This window comes from Mesoplodon mirus (genome assembly GCF_964341445.2).
Source record: "Mesoplodon mirus genome assembly, chromosome: 2".
NCBI classification, from domain to species: domain Eukaryota; kingdom Metazoa; phylum Chordata; class Mammalia; order Artiodactyla; family Ziphiidae; genus Mesoplodon; species Mesoplodon mirus.
In genome coordinates, this window is record NC_138977.1 from 215,746,113 (window position 1) to 215,763,614 (window position 17,502).

A 17,502-nucleotide genomic window follows, 5' to 3' on the forward strand; every position below is an offset into this window, starting at 1 on the left:
CTTTAGTAAAATGAAACTGTTTTAAGACTTTCTATTTAGAACATTAAGATATACATCTCCAGTAGTTACTGCAATTCATCCACTAAACACATATAAGTAAAAATGCTAGGTTCTTTGCTAGTTGCTAGGAATGTATAGCTCAACATTGTAATGCCTGGCTTCAAATATCTTGAAATCAAATGGAAAGAGAAGATGGCTATGCTAATTATCACAGGGTACTGTGATTAATTGGTGGTAGGAAAGTGTAGAACTTAAGAACTAGATTCAGAATGCATTGATTTCCATTTTAGCTCCACTGCTTGTTGTCTGGGTAATCTATAAACCTTTAATTCCTCATCTATAAGATGAATATAATGACATTACCTATTTTATGGGGTTATTCTGAGGATTAAATAAATTAGTGTATGAAAAGCACTTAGCACAGCACCTGGGCAATAGTAAGCACTTTAATAAATGTTAGCTCTTTTCAGTAGTACTGTGGTAAAAGTGTATGGTAGGGGCAACAGACATACAATTGAGGTCCAAAAAACAGGATCTAGAACTGCCAGGAAATGAATCATTTTGATAGAAGTTACCCCAGAGAAGAAGGTGTTAGGGCAGGAGGGAACGGTTTAGGCCCAGCAAGGCACAGAGGTTGATAATGTATGGAGCGAGATCAGACTGCAGTGTCAATGCTCTGCATAGAGACAGAAGCAAGGGCCAAATTTTGAAGATCATTATTGCTATGTCAAGGAAGTTGGAGTCCAAGCTAAAGGTGGTGGAAAAACACTGAGGAAATTTAAGCGGGGGAATGAAGAATTTTGATGAGGGGAATTATGGGAAACTCCTTCAGTTTTAAAAAAATAGCATTTTGTCAGCTGGGTAAAGAGTGACCAGAAAGTTATGAGGTTGAAGACAGGGAGACCAGTTAAGTTTTTGCATTAAACCAGGAGGAAATTGATGAGTGCCTTCATTAAGGCATTTATTTGCTCTCAAAAGAATAAAACCCATTAAATTTTTATAGACAATATTCAAGGATTCATAATCAGAGTAATTTGTGTAGTATTTATGCAGAATTGGCCAGTATATTTGTTCCTCTTAGGTTTTATTGTCTTTTAAAAATCATCCATTTTCCATTTAACTGTATTTAAAAAAATATTTTTCAGGAATGATACAAATTATATTATCAATAAGCAGTGTATTAATTATCTATAGGAAATTTATGTTTACCTTGAATAGATTATCATAGTTGATCTTATTCAGTAATAGTTAATTTAAGCCCCAGTCTGCTTTATTTTTAAAAATGAATAGATAAAGACCTAATACGATTTTAAATTGCTTGCCTGAAACATAGCCCAGTTGTCTTTGAGATGTGACTAGATGACTAACTTCCATTACTTAACTCTGCTTTTATGTCATCATTTTGAAGGGCTATAGTCAAAATAGTGGTTTGAAGAACCTCTCTTTTACTTTCATTTTGTTAGATGAATTTGATCATTTTAGCATATCCCTTCATATTTTCCCTTTTTTACATCTCAGTGTTATATCAGAGTTTATGGCAATCTGACATTTTGCACAAACACACCAATTTGTCCTTCATAATAAGAACATTTTTTTCTCTCTAACAAAATCTGACATTTTATGGTAAATATCAAGCTATTAATCTACTTCTCTATTCCAAGCACACTTAATGCAACTTTTTCATCAAATCATAAATTCAAAATGTTGGTCATTATGTTAATGAAAAATATAGCACATCTTTAAATCTGGTTTTAGATTTTGGACGTGTTTTCAATATGAATTTGCGTTTAAGCTCAAATGGACAAAATATCACTGTTGCTATAGTTTTGGCTCACTCTGATTTTTAGCATGCCAGTTTATCGGTTATTTGGGGCACTTTAAAAACATGGGGAAAATGAGGATATTATGAAGCTTTAATTGGTTTCCTGATTTTGATTAATTTTCTTTAAATGATATTGGATAACTTGAATAAAATCATTAAAGAAAAGAGAATTTCAAAAGTGCATTTTTCTGGCTAAAGTTTTAAAACTAACTTTAAATTCGACTTAAGTAAACTTTTCATATTTTTCATGGGGATGTAAAGAGTCATGTTATAGCCATAGCACCAGCCAATAGAAATCTTTCTACTTAGACAATTAGAGATTTTAGAGTCAGAAATGTCCCATATCCTCTAGAGATACACTTTCAGGGAAACTACGAATATAGTGTTCTTTTTGTTGTTATCGATTTGTCTCACTGTTTTCTAAATAAAGTTAGCTAAATGATCAAGTGATCACTCTTTTAAAGCAATCTCATTTTTTTCCTCCATTGGTAAAAAAATAATGTTTCAGGTAATACCTTCTGTTTTGGACAGGAAGATTGTAGTCTAAACTAAGTCACCTTCTGAAAGAAATTCCAAGAAGCCAACATAGTTAAAAATGTTTATCGTTGAAATTAAGAAATTGAGGTAAAAATACATATTAAGAAACCATTTCTGATACCTTGATTTCAAATTATTTACATTGTAGGTAAAATTATAAATGGTAGATATTATAAAAATTTTTCTGTGATTATAAACAAATAAAAACATTTTATACAGAAATGCATATTTTTCATAACATCTGAACTCTACAGCATATGTAAATTTTATAGGGGAAAATAGTATTTTATGATCTGAAATTAGAAGGCACTTATAGTCTGTGATTATTGATTTATAAAAGAAATTCAAATAAATAAATAATTTTTTAATGTTTCTCAGAATAACATCTGTACCTCCTTCCTTTCATGGCTCTTAATAAGGATATATGAAGTCCTAAGAATACTCTTGTGCTGAATTTTGCTATTGTTATTCGTTTACTCAGCAAATTTTTATTAAATGCTTAGTATGTACTATGTACCAAATACTGTTCTAGGTACTGGAATAGTGCCATGGACAATCTGAACAAGGCTACTATTCTCAAGGAGTTTACATTTTAGTGGGGAAAGATATTTTAACTAATGATCAACCAATCAGATAATTTCAGACTGAAGTATAAAAGAAGTAGGTTTACACAAGAGTATAGAATAAGGGAGAGGGCAGCTACTTTATATAAGTGTCTTAGAGAAGTGTGATATTTGAGGTGAGCTCTAGATGATAATGACCCAGCCACATGAAGACCAGTTGCCCAGTATCACTTAGAATGCTCTCCCTTTGTCTATACTTAACTCCTGTCTCTGTAGGTCTTTCAGTTTCATTGGAAGGGGCCTGGAGTTGCTGGACGCTCTTCCTAGATAGAGAAATGCTGAGAAAACAGTCAGATACATTTGCAACTAATGCTAGTATCATTTCTTTCTGCTACCCCTGCTTTTTTCTCCTGTCTGTTCTCAGTACTTCTGCATGTTTTTAGTTACCAAGGAGTGATTTCTCGTCCCACATATGTTAATATAGAAAATAGGATACTTTTAATGGTTTTTTTTTCATTAGAATTACCAAGTTCTAAAACACTATGTAATTTATAATTGTTATTACTGTTTCTGTCTACCCTGCCACAACCACTAAGAATCTTTTTTTCACTGATATATCCAAGAACCTGACATGGTGCCCAGAATATAATAGATATTCAGTGAAATATTTGATGGATGAATACCTTGACACTCCAGAGAGAGAATATTGAGAGGGACTCTGCTTGAGTTAGTGTTTGCTTGGTCTTGTTCACCAATGCGACCAAATCTCCTTGTATCTGCCTTCCATTTTTATGCCTGTGCCTGACGACAGACTGTCTGACACAGTATCTTCCATAGGCTATCTCCTGTGGAACTTCCTATAGAAAGTCTCAGATGGAGAAACATTTTAAAAGATTTGCACAACACATTGTAATGCTGACTTTCCATTTGAACAACTAATATCAAATGCTGTTTAGCTTGAGTCCCCAGAACCCAAATGGTATGCTAAGTATAGAGACTGCTTGTGCCATCAATATTTACTCTTGAGTACAATTATATTAACAGATTAGTTACATATAGATAATATAATTAAAGTTTCAGAATGTTTTAGTGCTTTAGTTCATGATTGTAACTTGTAGATCCTTCACTTGACTGCTTTATTTACTCAGATATTCTTTGGGAAAAATGCAGGACATTGTAGATATTTTCATTTGGGTCTACGTTTTGCTTACTTGCCTCAAAACATGATTTTTTTTTCCAAGTTACTTAGCTATATGGACCCAGAAAGGGCAAGCAAACCATAATAAAATTCTGCAGTACCAGCTTGAATCATGTACTTTGCCAGTCTAAATTGATTTTAACACTGTTGGCTGTTCCCACTGTTTATGCATAACTTATCTTGAAGGAATGCAAAACCCTTTATAGGTTAAAGAATCAGAGTGATGATAATGATTTGCATTGAGAGTATGCAAAGAAATTAGTGGCAAGACCCATATTTGAATATGGATGTATTTTTTCCTCCCCCCAAAATGTATCACTTGTTTTTTAAAGATGTCTTGGCTCTATTCCTCTCCCCAGTTGGAACTTTTTTCCTTTGTTTCCATTTTCTCGCTCTGCTCAATTTTGATTTCACTTTCAACAGTTTTTCCTCAATATGGAGCCTGTCCTGGAATAGAGATTTGACTGGTTGCTTTTGAAAATTCATGGGGCCCAAGCTGTTCTAGCTCCTTTTGGAACTTGTCAAGGACCCTTTGCACTCTTATGCTCTTGGACCGGGCAAAACCACTTACATTTTTACCTTCTGTATTTAATGGGCCTGCCTGGTTCCATTGAATGCTTTTTGGATTTTCCTGTTGATTCCCTCTTCTTACTCCCTCGCAGACCCTGGTACCATATGTGTCTGGTGTTGTGGTTTATCCGTACCTGTTCATGTTTCGGTATTCAAGAGGAGGATAATTTTTCATTTACCTTTGTTGAAATTGTTTTCTATGTATTTTCTTTCTGCAGTTTACTTGTCATAGATAGGTAGGTAGGTAGATAGCTAGATAGATAAATAGATAGATATTGAGTTTTTTCTTTTTAAGGTGGAAACTCAGGGATATTAAAAAACGATGCTACCACTGCCACTGTCCACCTAGAACTCAGCCTCACAGATTATATTTCTTAATTTCCAAGTAGTTAACTTGTTTTGATTATATCCAAAATTATAGCTTTAATTTTGATTTTAATCTGATAATATAGTACATAAAATCACTACCATTTGGAATTTTTAAGTAGTTTCTCTGCATAATGTACACTGTCTACTTTTCTAAATGCCCTGTGGATTTAACAGAAGATTTGTTTTCCTATTTTATATGCTCCTGATTCTTTCTGCTCTGTTTTTAACAGACCTTTTTGGAAGTTCAGTCTGTAGTTGCTGTCTGTACTGCCTCACATTACATACTCGTCTTACGTTCTTTGTTTAGATTAACATTCCCACCCCTTCACTGAAAGTGCATTTGTTTGTTACCCACGAAGTTGATGTTGTCAAATTCAATGGTCATAGTCCCATCCTTGTCTTACTCAACCAACAAAACCAGCCACTACTTTCCTCTTGCAAGATTCCTTTTCCTTGGCATCCTTGACACAATACTCTCCTGGTTTCCTCCTACTTAATTGTTCACTTTTTTGTTGTTGTTGTTAGCTCTAATAATGGGGTGGCCCTAAACATCCTCTTAGAAGTTTTAAATGAGTCATATCCAGTCTTCACCAAGCCTTCTCACCTTTCACTCTAAATTATGTGCCCATCAACTTGGTTTTGCCTCCATGGCTACTACTCTTGTGCAAGCTACTATCATGTCATAACTAGAAAAATCCAATATCCTTCTTTCTAATGTTCCTGCTTTCCTCTATCATCTCTTTCCCACCCAGCAGCCAGAATGATATTTTTCTTGAGAGTTAGATCATGTCATTTCATGGTTCAGGCCTTATAATATGTCCCAAACTCTTTATCATACCAAGGACCTAGGTGAATTAACCCCCGCTCGTCACTCTGAACTTATTTTTAACTTCTCTGCCCCTGGCTCACAATACTCCAGCTCTTGTGACTTCAGTTTCTCAAACATCTCTAGCCTAAGTGTATTCCCTAAGCCTGGAATCCTCTACTGACAGATCTTTGTGTGGCTTTACCATTCTTATTATTTGTATGTCCTGCTCATGTATCATGTCTTCAGTGAGGCTGCCCCTAACTGCCTAATCTCAACTAGCTACATATCCTTCCACTGCATCACATCACTTTGTTTTTCTTCAGAACACTTACCATTGTCGAAAATTATGATAATCCACTTATGAGTCTACCTGGTTATTTTTTGCCCCCTGCTATTGGGATGCAAACTCCAAGAGACCAGGGACTTTGTCTTATTTACAAGGTTGTCACGAGCTCCTAGAACAGAGCTTGCTTAAGCAATATTTCTTTGAATATTTCTTCATGATTTGAATGACTGAATAAATTAATTTTTGTCTGCTTGATCAGATAGGTTATTAAAGAGATATACATATTAAATTTTATTCTTTAATTATGTTATCTAATTCTCCTTATAAGTCCAGACATTGTGTTTTCACTTATTTGGCCTGTGTTTTTGGTGCATATAGGTTTATTATTTTTATTCATTTTTTGTGCCTTATACATTTTATTTGACCAGGTTTTGATTTTGAATTTCACTTTGCTATTGATATTATCCTTCATGCCTTCATTGTTGTTGTTTCTAAGAGCCAATTTTTTTTCACAATCCTTTATATTTTGGATATAAGTGTGTCACTGCTATAGATGTGCTTTCTGTAAAAAACATAAAGCTAAATTATGCTTTTTAATGTGCTATGGAAATCTCTCTCTTTTGATGAGGATTCAGACTGTTCACATTTAGTGCAATTGCTTCTATATACTTTATCTTATTCCTTTATTTTTAATTTATTTTATGTTATATGTATTATTTATTTATTTATTTCGTTTATCTTTTCCATACATTTGCTAATTTATTCAAGCCTTTATGAAGTCCTTTTTCTTCTTTTTCATTTAGATATTTCTCAACACGGTCTAAGTTTACCTTCCTATTCCAATTTATTTTAAACCAATTTCATTGATTATGATTTCAAAATAATTATCCTTTTGAAGATTATCCAGTTCTCAATTGCTGTATTCAGAATCATCTTTCCATGGATTTAAGTTACTGTTGACAATATTGTTTGATAAGCTCTGTTTCTAAGATACTCTCATGGACAGTACCTGGAGAGAAAACTCATCTGTATCTTTTCCATTTTAAAAGATGTTTTTTCTTAAATCTTTTAAAACATTTTCACCTAGAACCAATCTCCTACAGCAATTGTCTTTCCTCAGTGTCTGTATAAATGCTCTGTAATTCTTCAAATGCCTAGAAGCTTTTTAGAAATGAATGTTATTATATTTAAGCTTTCATGTATATACCAAAAATTTAACCATTTTCTCGACTGGCTGTAATTCTTTATTTTATATAAGAAACAATATTTCTTATTTTAGAATGTCATTTCAATTCCTTTCCCTGAAAGCTGGGACAATTGTGAGACTCATTTCCTTTCTTTTCCTTCACTCATGGATTATATCCTCCTCTGCATTTTGTCTAATGTCTGAATATGGTTTTTCCATACATTTTGTATAGTTTTCTAGTTCTGTAAGACAAGAGAGAAATCTCATCCTTGTTAGTCCATTTTCACTGGAAGTGGAAATTGTATTACATGTTTTTGAAAATTTTTCATAGAAGATTATTAAAGGAGAAGATTTCAAGAACTCAATTGTTTAGCTTCAGCTATCTGGGAAAATTCACTTATGTTGACCAGCTCCTTTATACATGATGTAAAAGTATAATATTTACTGTATTGTACTATATACCAGATATTATGGCAATAATTTTATTTCTATTAATTGAGTTAGTCTTTTCTCTAACACATGAGGTAGATGCTCTTATTATTGCCATTCACATATGGGACAAAAATAGGTTAAATAGTTTCCTAAAATATTTACATCTAGTAAGTGAAAAAGTTGGATTTTCTCTGTTTCTCTATCTAAATAGATATTCTCTATTCAGATGCTGCATTATTGACTAGTACACTATATAATACTTCCTCAAGAAACGTGTTACAGTATGATCTCTATAATGTCAACAAAAATGGAGAACAATTTTAGCCTATTGATTTATTTCTCCTCTCAAAATTCATTAACATGAAAATATAAACTGAAGTGATGTATTTTATTCTTGCAGGGGTTTATAACAAAATAGTTGTAGGCAGCTTCCCTAGACAAGAATATACAAGAAAAACTAGTTCCCTCAGTTTCCTTAATACAGTTGAAATTAAGTTTTTTAGGCACACAAGCAATTATCAATTGTATTGATAGAAAAATGTGATAATTATTAGATGAAGAAACTCATTTGCATGTTTTAGCTAGACACATTTAATATGTCATAGGATTTCACATGAAAGTTTTAGCATGCATTACTGAAGTAATTTTATAATAGTTTTCTTTTTTTCACATCTTTATTGGAGCATAATTGCTTTACAATGTTGTGTTAGTTTCTGCTGTACAACAAAGTGAATCAGCTATATGTATACATATATCCCTGTGTCCCCTCCCTTTTGAGCCTCCCTCCCACCCTCCTTATCCCACCCCTCTAGGTTGTCCAGAGCATGGAGTTGATCTCCCTGTGCTGTGCAGCAGCTTCCCACTAGCCATCCACTTTACATTTGGTAGTGTATACATGTCAGTGCTACTCTCTCACTTCATCCCAGCTTCCCTCCCCGCCCACCCCATCCGTGTCCTCAAGTCCGTTCTCTATGTCTGCGTCTTTATTCCTGCCTTGCCACTAGGTTCATCAGTAGTGTTTTTTTAGATTCCATATATAATAGTTTTCTTAAACCATTTAATGTTATAGCCTGTGCAGAGGTCATCAGCAGTTGGTTATATTAGGTGTTCTCAATGAAATTTTGATTCCAGCACATATGATTTATAATATGGTGATCCAAATTTCTTGATGATTTAAAAATATTGTATTTACAAATGCCATGAAGCATCACCACTTTGAAGAAGAGCATAGATTTAGTAAGTTTCAAACTTTCTTTTATTTTGATTTTTCAGATTGCATTCTCACAACACAATACAATCATGGATCTTGTGCAGTTTTTTGTCACCTTCTTCAGGTAATTTGCTTTTACTGACTTTGAATTTGTTAAACCTATATTCTGATGTATGTTCTATCAATCTGTTAGGTAATTTATCAGTTCTTTAACCTTAAATATGATACAGTGTGTCTTGAATAGTTTTATGTACTTAAATATATACCACAGAGCAGAAGAAACATACTTGACATATACTTTTGCAAGTTTATTTTGCTGTAGTACTATTTAATAGCTAATTGATTCAGTGGAAAGAGGATGATAACCCTGTGTCCCCCTGTCATATAAGTAACTAAAGCCTGTTTTAATTAATAAAATTAACAGTGCATTCACTGTATTGATTAGGTCCATCTCCTAGCATTAAAATCCATATCAATTCAATTATTTCTTAGATTTCTTAGGTAATTATTATATGTGCTTAGCAATGTGATGAAATCTGTAGGGGATGAGAAAAAGTATGTATTTTCTGCCCTCAGAGAGCTTATAATCTGGAAGTACTAAATATGACTTAGGATATAGCATAATTTCCTAGAATATTAGTTATTTGAGATATTAATAGTAGGTTCATTAAAAAGTGTTCCATAATTAAATACATTTGGAAAATGCTGTGTATACTGAAGTTAAATAGGGCTTTTTTGGTTTGTTTTTAACTGACATTACTTCTCAGAGTTTTTTTTTTTCTCACAGTTTTTAATATGTTACTTTGCAGTGTATCTTTCTAAAAGAGAGGGCGGAGTTTGTAGCATTTCTGAAAACCTAAAAGCTCTCTTCGTAGAACATCTATTTTCATTTCCATGGGATGTAAATAAAGAAACACTGGGCGAGGAGAAGCGGTTGAGTTTTAGTGGTAGAATATCTGTGTGATGGCACCTGAGATCATCTGGATTAGAAGGAATGTTATTTTTGTTAACATGATTATGTTGTGTACTGCTTATACTGGTCCACTAGGTGCCTTTGTGTAAATTAGACAATGGTGCCTCCTTCTGGCAGGCATAGCCCCACATCAGAGCACACAACTTTACAAACAGTGCATGTAATTTTGACCTTCACTCACCAAGTTGTCTGCGTTGAACAGCAAAGAACCTGTTAAACCAAATCCTTGACACAGATGATATGCCAAGCACTTTCCTCAACACCAAAGTAACCATTATTGGTTATCTTATAACGACACCATACAATCCTAATACCTTATCCACAGAAGTTAGCAAACATTTTCTGTAAAGAGCCAGTTAGTAAATATTTCAAGATTTGTGGGCTATAAGGTCTCTGTTGCATCTAAACAACTCTGCTGTTGTGGTGTTAAAGCAGCCTCAGCCAGTATGGAAACAAATGGAAGTGGCTATGTTCCAATAAACCTTTATTGTAAAAACAGCTGCTATGCTGAATTCTGCCTGTGGACATAATTTGCCCAACCCCTGATCTAACTTATGCCTGAATACCTTTAATGACAGGAAACACACCATCTCTTGAGATACCATTTTCTATCTTCAGATAACTAATTGTTCTTTATAATTGAGATGAAATCTGCCTCCCTGTAATAGCTCTTCTCATTTACCCATATGGGCCCATACATAACAAGTCTAATCTCTCTCATCTCCATTTGCAGCCCTCTAGTTTTCTAAACTCTTTTCTCCAATTTACACATTCTCTGTTCGTTTATTCATTTCTTGTTGTCAAAATCCTTGCCATGTTGGTCACTTTGCTCTGAAAACAATCATGTTTGTCTTTGTCCTTTAAAAAGTATTAATTTCCAGAATTTAGTGCTAAATCATATTTATCACTAATATGTGCAAAGTCTATTCATACTTTAAATTTGTCCCTTAAAAATGAAATTTGAGGAAACAACTTTTTTTTATTAATTAATTTTTTTGGCTGTGTTGGGTCTTCATTGCTGTGCACGAGCTTTCTCTCTAGTTGCAGGAAGCAGGGACTACTCTTTGCTGTGGTGTGCGGGCTGCTCATTGCGGTGGCTTCTCTTGTTGTGGAGCACAGGCTCTGGGTGTGCAGGCTTCAGTAGTTGTGGCACGTGGGCTCAGTATTTGTGGCTCGCGGGCTCTAGAGCGCAGGCTCAGTAGTTGTGGTGCACGGGCTTAGTTGCTCTGCGGCATGTGGGATCCTCCTGGACCAGGGCTCGAACCCGTGTTCCCTGCATTGGCAGGTGGATTCTTAACCACTGCGCCACCAGGGAAGTTCCGAGGAAACATCTTAAATATATTTACCATTCTCTGATTTTGTACTTCTGGATATTAAGGGATATTAAGCCTATTAATTAGGTTACAATGTTTTTGGAAAAGTATTAGAAGTTGTAATTGAATGAGCCTTATTTAATGCATAAAAATAAAAGTTTTTGACAGAATAATGTGGATGTTAATATTCTAAAAAGTTAAGTTTTGTGTAAAAATTCACAAAGCTGAATATATATGTAAATTATTTAAATGTTTAGGGTTTTATTTTAAGCTTTTGAATTTGTGTGCATGTTTAAGTTCAATAACTCTTTTATTAAGTAAAAGAAAGCTAGTGTTAATGTGTACCATGTCTTAGAGATGATCCTATTTATTATGTTGTGATCACGGGCAAAGTAATGTAAAATATTCTAAGCATTGTGTGAGATAAAGTATATTTAATGGGTTTTTTATCATTTAAATTTTTCTAGTATTAAAATGTAAATTAGACAGTTTTCTAATTGTCTCATTGTTAAGAAAAGAAAATGTACAAATAACTTTTAAGTTTGTTATTTTTTTAAATAAAGCCACTGTTAAATTTTAAAAGAGAGTTTTAGACAGGTCAGCATTTATGGACATCCTTCAATCAGGCCACTATTACTGCTATTGCTGTTTCTGAGTTATTGAAGTAGCATAGGTGAATGTGTCAGCCTTTCAGTTTAGCCATGGTTTGATGGAGTCCAGTTCATAAGCTTTGTGTCAGTTTTTTACTTTTATATTGGGCATAGTTCTGGTGGTAAACATAATTGAGTCAGTACTAGGAAGATCGCTTACAGGCATAGCCTGGCTCTGATCTTAGCTTTCTGTGCCATCTTAAGTAGGTCACCTAGCATCTTTAAATCTCAGTCTTTTCATATCTAAAATTAAAGGATGTTGTTGTTAGAGTGTGTACTATAATATAGTGAATGATTAGAAAACTGAAAGGAATTATTTTAAAAATAAATACTTTTTTCTGGCATGTAAAATGGAAAAGTAAGTCTGTGTGAATCTGAATTTTAAAAGAATAAGCCTGGTAAATTAAATGGAGATATATCAGGGACCACTACCCCTATACCATTTAGATTTTTAATGGTGGTTCTAATTTTCACTGTCCCACTGGAATTACATAATGTTTTTGATTTACCATCTTGACCAGATGGCGGGTATTTTCAGAGGTTGCCACTTGGTCTTTCCCACTATGATAGATATTACCCCACAGGCCAGGGATGCAATGTAGGGGCTACTCTAATCACCTTGTACATAAATTCTAATTATACACTTGAGAAGTAGGGAAATTATCACTGGGTGGATGCATAGACACAGTTGGCCCACTATGATCTAGAATTTAGCCAGAATTTCTTACCTGGACCCTGGAGATACCCCAAGTCTAACAAGGGTTCATGATGGTATTTTAGTCCTTGGATATCTCTGTGATCTCTAACCCTGTGTCTTACAGTAATCAAAATATCTACTTACTCCTCTTGCACTGTGTACATACCCGTGTATATACCTATGTATATACCCAAATATACACAGGGCTCTTTGTAAAGGAATCATACACAGGTCCCTTTGGGGATCATTTTATACACTTTCCAAGATGTTTCAAAGTGTCTTTTCTTCTATGGACTCAGCCACCTATTCAGTGGGTTCTGGATTTGTAAATTAACTCATCTGGGAACTGAGCAGAGGATCATGATTTTCTCTTGGCAACAACCCTCAGCCTTTGTTCCTCCGTTCCTACTTACAACAAAAGTAAATGTTAAATAGCACTGTTGTTGGCTGCCCATCTATTTTGCCTCTCGAGATAGATACCATCCATTATTAATCATCCCACAGCTCGTTGTGGGCCAACACCCTTGGCTGCTCCTCCAGTCTTGTTCAACTTTATCCTCATTGTAGACCCTGGTTTTGTCAGTTAGGCACTGACCCTTGATCTTTTTTACTTTGGGGCCCCATCTTTTAACACCTCCCTTTGTCACTGCCTCTCCTGTTGTCAGCTCTGGTCTGCAGAAGAAAGCCACCAGTGAACTTCTTAGTGAAGCTGGTGCCCCTTTCACCAGCAAATTTCTCATGGCCTTGGTGACTGGTATGTCCCATAGAAAGTAATCTACCGGCCTTACATAATATATCCATTCTGGTACATTCCCTCCTGTCAGCTTTTTTATTCTTTTCTCTTTCATCTTCTAGGGCAACTCAGGCTTTTCCATTTCACTTGGCCTTGGCCAGTGATAAGAATTACTTCCTTATCAAGTTTTGCTCCATCCACTGGAGTCCTCCATAGGGTATTACATCACCTGGTCCTGAGACTATGCATCAAAATTCATGAATTCTTGTTTATCCAGGCTTACATTCCATCCCCCTTGATCAGATATCACCAAAATCCAATTCCTGACATGATCTCCTGGCTGCTGCCAGTACATGCTAGCCAATTCTTGCAGCTTTTTCAAGTATATAATCTTTTCCCTTTCTTTTCAGGCCAAGATACATTATTCTGTTATTAAATTCAGTTATTAGTCTAGCAATCAGGAGAGGAGGTGGTGGCAGCCTTTAGGGGGGTGACCCTATTGTCTATTACTAGAAAGGGAGTGTAGAACCAACATCCTCAGAAACGTCTGTCTAGATAGTCCATTCTAGGTATTCCTATCCCATATTTCAAGAGCTCCAGTTTTCCAACAGTGGCCGTTGTCTTTGCGTAAGAGGACTGCTTTGGCTGAGCAGTCTATCATCTCTGGAGCTCTGCAATTCTAACAATTAGATCATCAGTCTACTGCTCGTTCATATTGGCTCCTCCACTGTCAAGAGGTAAGGGCCTGATTTAAAGCTATAAAAGAGACTCTCTAGCTCGTATATTTAGCCTGTAATGTTTATTAGTGGCCTTCAGTCTCTCATTATCCCTCTGTAGGGTCAATACAAACATAGCAGTAGTCAGCCAACTCCACTCTCTTTTGAAAGCATTTTCCCCAGGTCACCACTGGTGAAATTTTTACCAATTGAAGCCTTCTTCCAGGGACTGTCTGTGTCTCATCTAGCAACATGGATGGTTTCTTTTTAGCCTGCCAAATAGTGAGTGAGCCAGTTTCAAATCCCCATTTTACCTCCTGATTGCTCAAGACCACAAGTCCTCAGAGAAGTAGACCAAAATGGCATTAACCATGCAGTAAATGTATTAGGGGGAACTCCTGTGAGGGAAAGAGCAAGGGAGAAGGTGAGAGATCTTTTAGACCACAGTGCCAACCTGACCTTCGTGAAGTAGAGCAGGAGGAAAGGAAAGTTGAATGAAAGAGCCTGAAAGTTTGACAAGACCAATGGTGAGTCCTCGAGCCAGACTCTGTATCCTAACAGAGGAGTTATGCATCTCTCAGGATCAGGCCTTCCTTACTATCACTGCCATGCTCAGTCATTGACTGAGAACAGCTCTCAGGAAGTGTGGCCTCAGTGTGAATACAGTGATAGATGGCCTTTATATTTTTCCACTTTAATATTATGTTTTTTAGTACAAACTAGTTAGAATTTTCAATTTTTCTTATGAATTGTTGTGGTTTTCCCTTTAATATTTTTATTGTGGTAAAATACATATAATATAAAATTTGCCATCTTAACCATTTTTAAGTGAACAATTCAGTGATGTTAAGTACATTTACATTATTGTGCAGCTATTTACACTCTCCATCTGCAGAACTCCTTTTATCTTGCAAAACTGCAACTCTATACACATTAAACAGTAACTCCCTATCTCCTCTTCCCCAGCTGCTGACAACCACCATTCTGCTTTCCGTCTGCATGATCTTTACTACTCTAGGTATCTTATATAAGTGATATCATATAATGTTTGTCCTTTTGTGACTGGCTTATTTCACTTAGCATGATGTTCTCAAAGCTCATCCATGTTGTGATATATGTCAAAATTTCTTTTCTTTTAAGGCTGAGTAATATTCCATTGTATGTTTATACCACATTTTGTTTATCTAGTCATCTGTTTATGGACACTTGAGTTGCTTCCATGTTTTAGCTATTGTAAGTAATGCTTCTATGAACATGAGTGTACAAATATGTATTCAAAATTTTGCTTTCAATTATTATTATTTTTTTTGGGGGGGCAAAACATATGAATCATTTATTCTGTGCTATCTTATCTGTATATGGAGAACTCTAAGCAGAAACATGTACACTTTATTTTTTTTTATTTTTATTTTTTTTCTTTTTTGCTTTATAACAAATTTAATCAGTTATACATATACATATGTTCCCATATCCCCTCCCTTTTGCGTCTCCCTCCCACCCTCCCTATCCCACCCTGCTTTCAATTCTTTTGGATATATTCCCAGAAGAGAAATTCCTAGGTCATATGGTAGTTCTATTTTTAATTTTTTGAAGAACCTCCATACTGTTCTCCATAGCAGTTGTACTGTTTGCATTCTCACCAGCAGTGCACAAGGATTCCAGTTTTTCCATATTCTCTCCAACACTTGTAATTTCCTTTTTTTTTCTTTCTTCTCTTTTTCCTTTCTTTTTTTTTTTTTTTTTTTTTTTTTTGATTGTAGCCATCCCAGAGGGTGCAACTTGGTATCTCATTGTGGTTTTGATGTACATTTCTCTAACGATTAGTGCTGATAAGTACTTTTTCATGTGCTTATTTGCCATTCATATATCTTCTTTGTAGAAATGTCTGTTTAAGTCTTTTGTCCATTTTTATGCCAGTATCACACTGTCTTGATTACTGTAGCTTTGTAGTAAATTTTGAAATCAAGAAGTGTGGGTCCTCCATCTTTGCTCTTTTTCAAGATTTTTTGGGCTACTTGGGGTCCCTTGAGGTATTAAAATTCATATGGATATGGAAATAATCATGTGTTTTTCCCCTTCTTTTTCTTAATATGGAGTATTACATTTATGCTTTTCATATGTTAGACCATCCTTGCATTCCAGGAATAAATTGTACTTGGTCATAGTATATAATTCTTTTAACAATAATTTCCCCTTTTCTGCATCATTGTTCAAAATGGATATTAGTACTTTTCTTTTTTTGTGTCTTTGTCTGACTTTGGTATCAGGATAATGCTGGCCACATAGGATGACTTAGGGATTGTTTTCTACTCTTTAATGTTTGGAACAATTTGAGAAGGACTGGTATTAGTTCTTCTTAAAATGTTTAGTGGAATTAATCAGTGAAGCCATCAGGTCCCAGGCTTTTCTTTGTCAGGAGATTTTTGATTACTGATTCAATCTCCTTACTAGTCATAGTTCTATTCAGTCCTTCTATTTTTTCATGATTCAGTCTTGGTAGGTTTTGTGTTTCTAGGAATTTGTCCATTTCATCTAGGTTATACAATTTGTGTACAGCTCTTCATAGTACACTCTAATAAATCCCTTTTATTATCATAGGATCAGTAGTAATATCTATACTATATTTATTTTTATTTATTTTTGGTAAGTTGAATCTTCTCTCTTTCTTTTCCTTAGTAAATCTAGCCAAAGGTTTGTCAATTTTGTTGATTGGTTTCAAGAACCAACTGTTGGTTTTGTTGGTTTTTCTCTATTATTTTACTATTTTCTATTTCATTTATCTGTTTTAATCTTTATTACAATATTTCCTTCCTTCTGCTAACTTTGGGTTTAGTTCTTTTTCTAGTTCCTTAAGTTTAATGTCAGGTTGTTGATTTGAGATCTTTCTTGTTTTTCAATGTAAACATTTATAGTTAAACATTTCCTCCTTAGCACTGCTTTTACTGCATCCCATCAGTTTTATTTTGTTCTGTTTTCATTTTCATTTGTCTCTAAGTACTTTCTAATTTCCCTTGTGATTTCTTCTATGAGCTGTTGGTTGTTCAAGAGTATGTTGTTTCATTTCCCCAAATTTGTGAGTTTTCCAGGTTTTCTTCTGTTATTGATTTCTGACTTTATTCTGCTGTAGTTAAAGGAGATACTTTTCATGATATCTGTTTTTTTAAATTTATTGAGAAAATTTATGACCTAAAATATGGTATATCCCGGACAATATCTCATGTGCACTTGAGAAGAATGTGTATCCTGTTGTTCGGAATAATGTTTTACATATGTCCTTTGAATGTAGTTGGTTTATTGTGTTGTTCAAATCCTCTGTTTCCTTACTTATGTTTGTCTGGTGTTCCTATCCATTTATTAAGAGTGGAGTTGAATTGTTGTTTTAACCATTTTGAATTCTCTATGTCTTTATTGAAATTTTTGTCTTAATTTATAACTTGTT

At 34.6% G+C, this 17,502-nt stretch overlaps 1 protein-coding gene across 1 annotated transcript in view; it reads left to right on the forward strand.

Annotated features, from left to right (window-relative positions):
- ATRNL1 (attractin like 1) overlaps positions 1 to 17,502 on the forward strand; it is a 707,592-nt gene that overhangs the window by 304,635 nt on the left and 385,455 nt on the right. Inside the window, exon 25 of the mRNA XM_082611125.1 lies at positions 9,044 to 9,105. Within this exon, the coding sequence (XP_082467251.1) occupies positions 9,044 to 9,105 (62 nt within the window). The remainder of the gene's footprint in view (positions 1 to 9,043; positions 9,106 to 17,502) is intronic.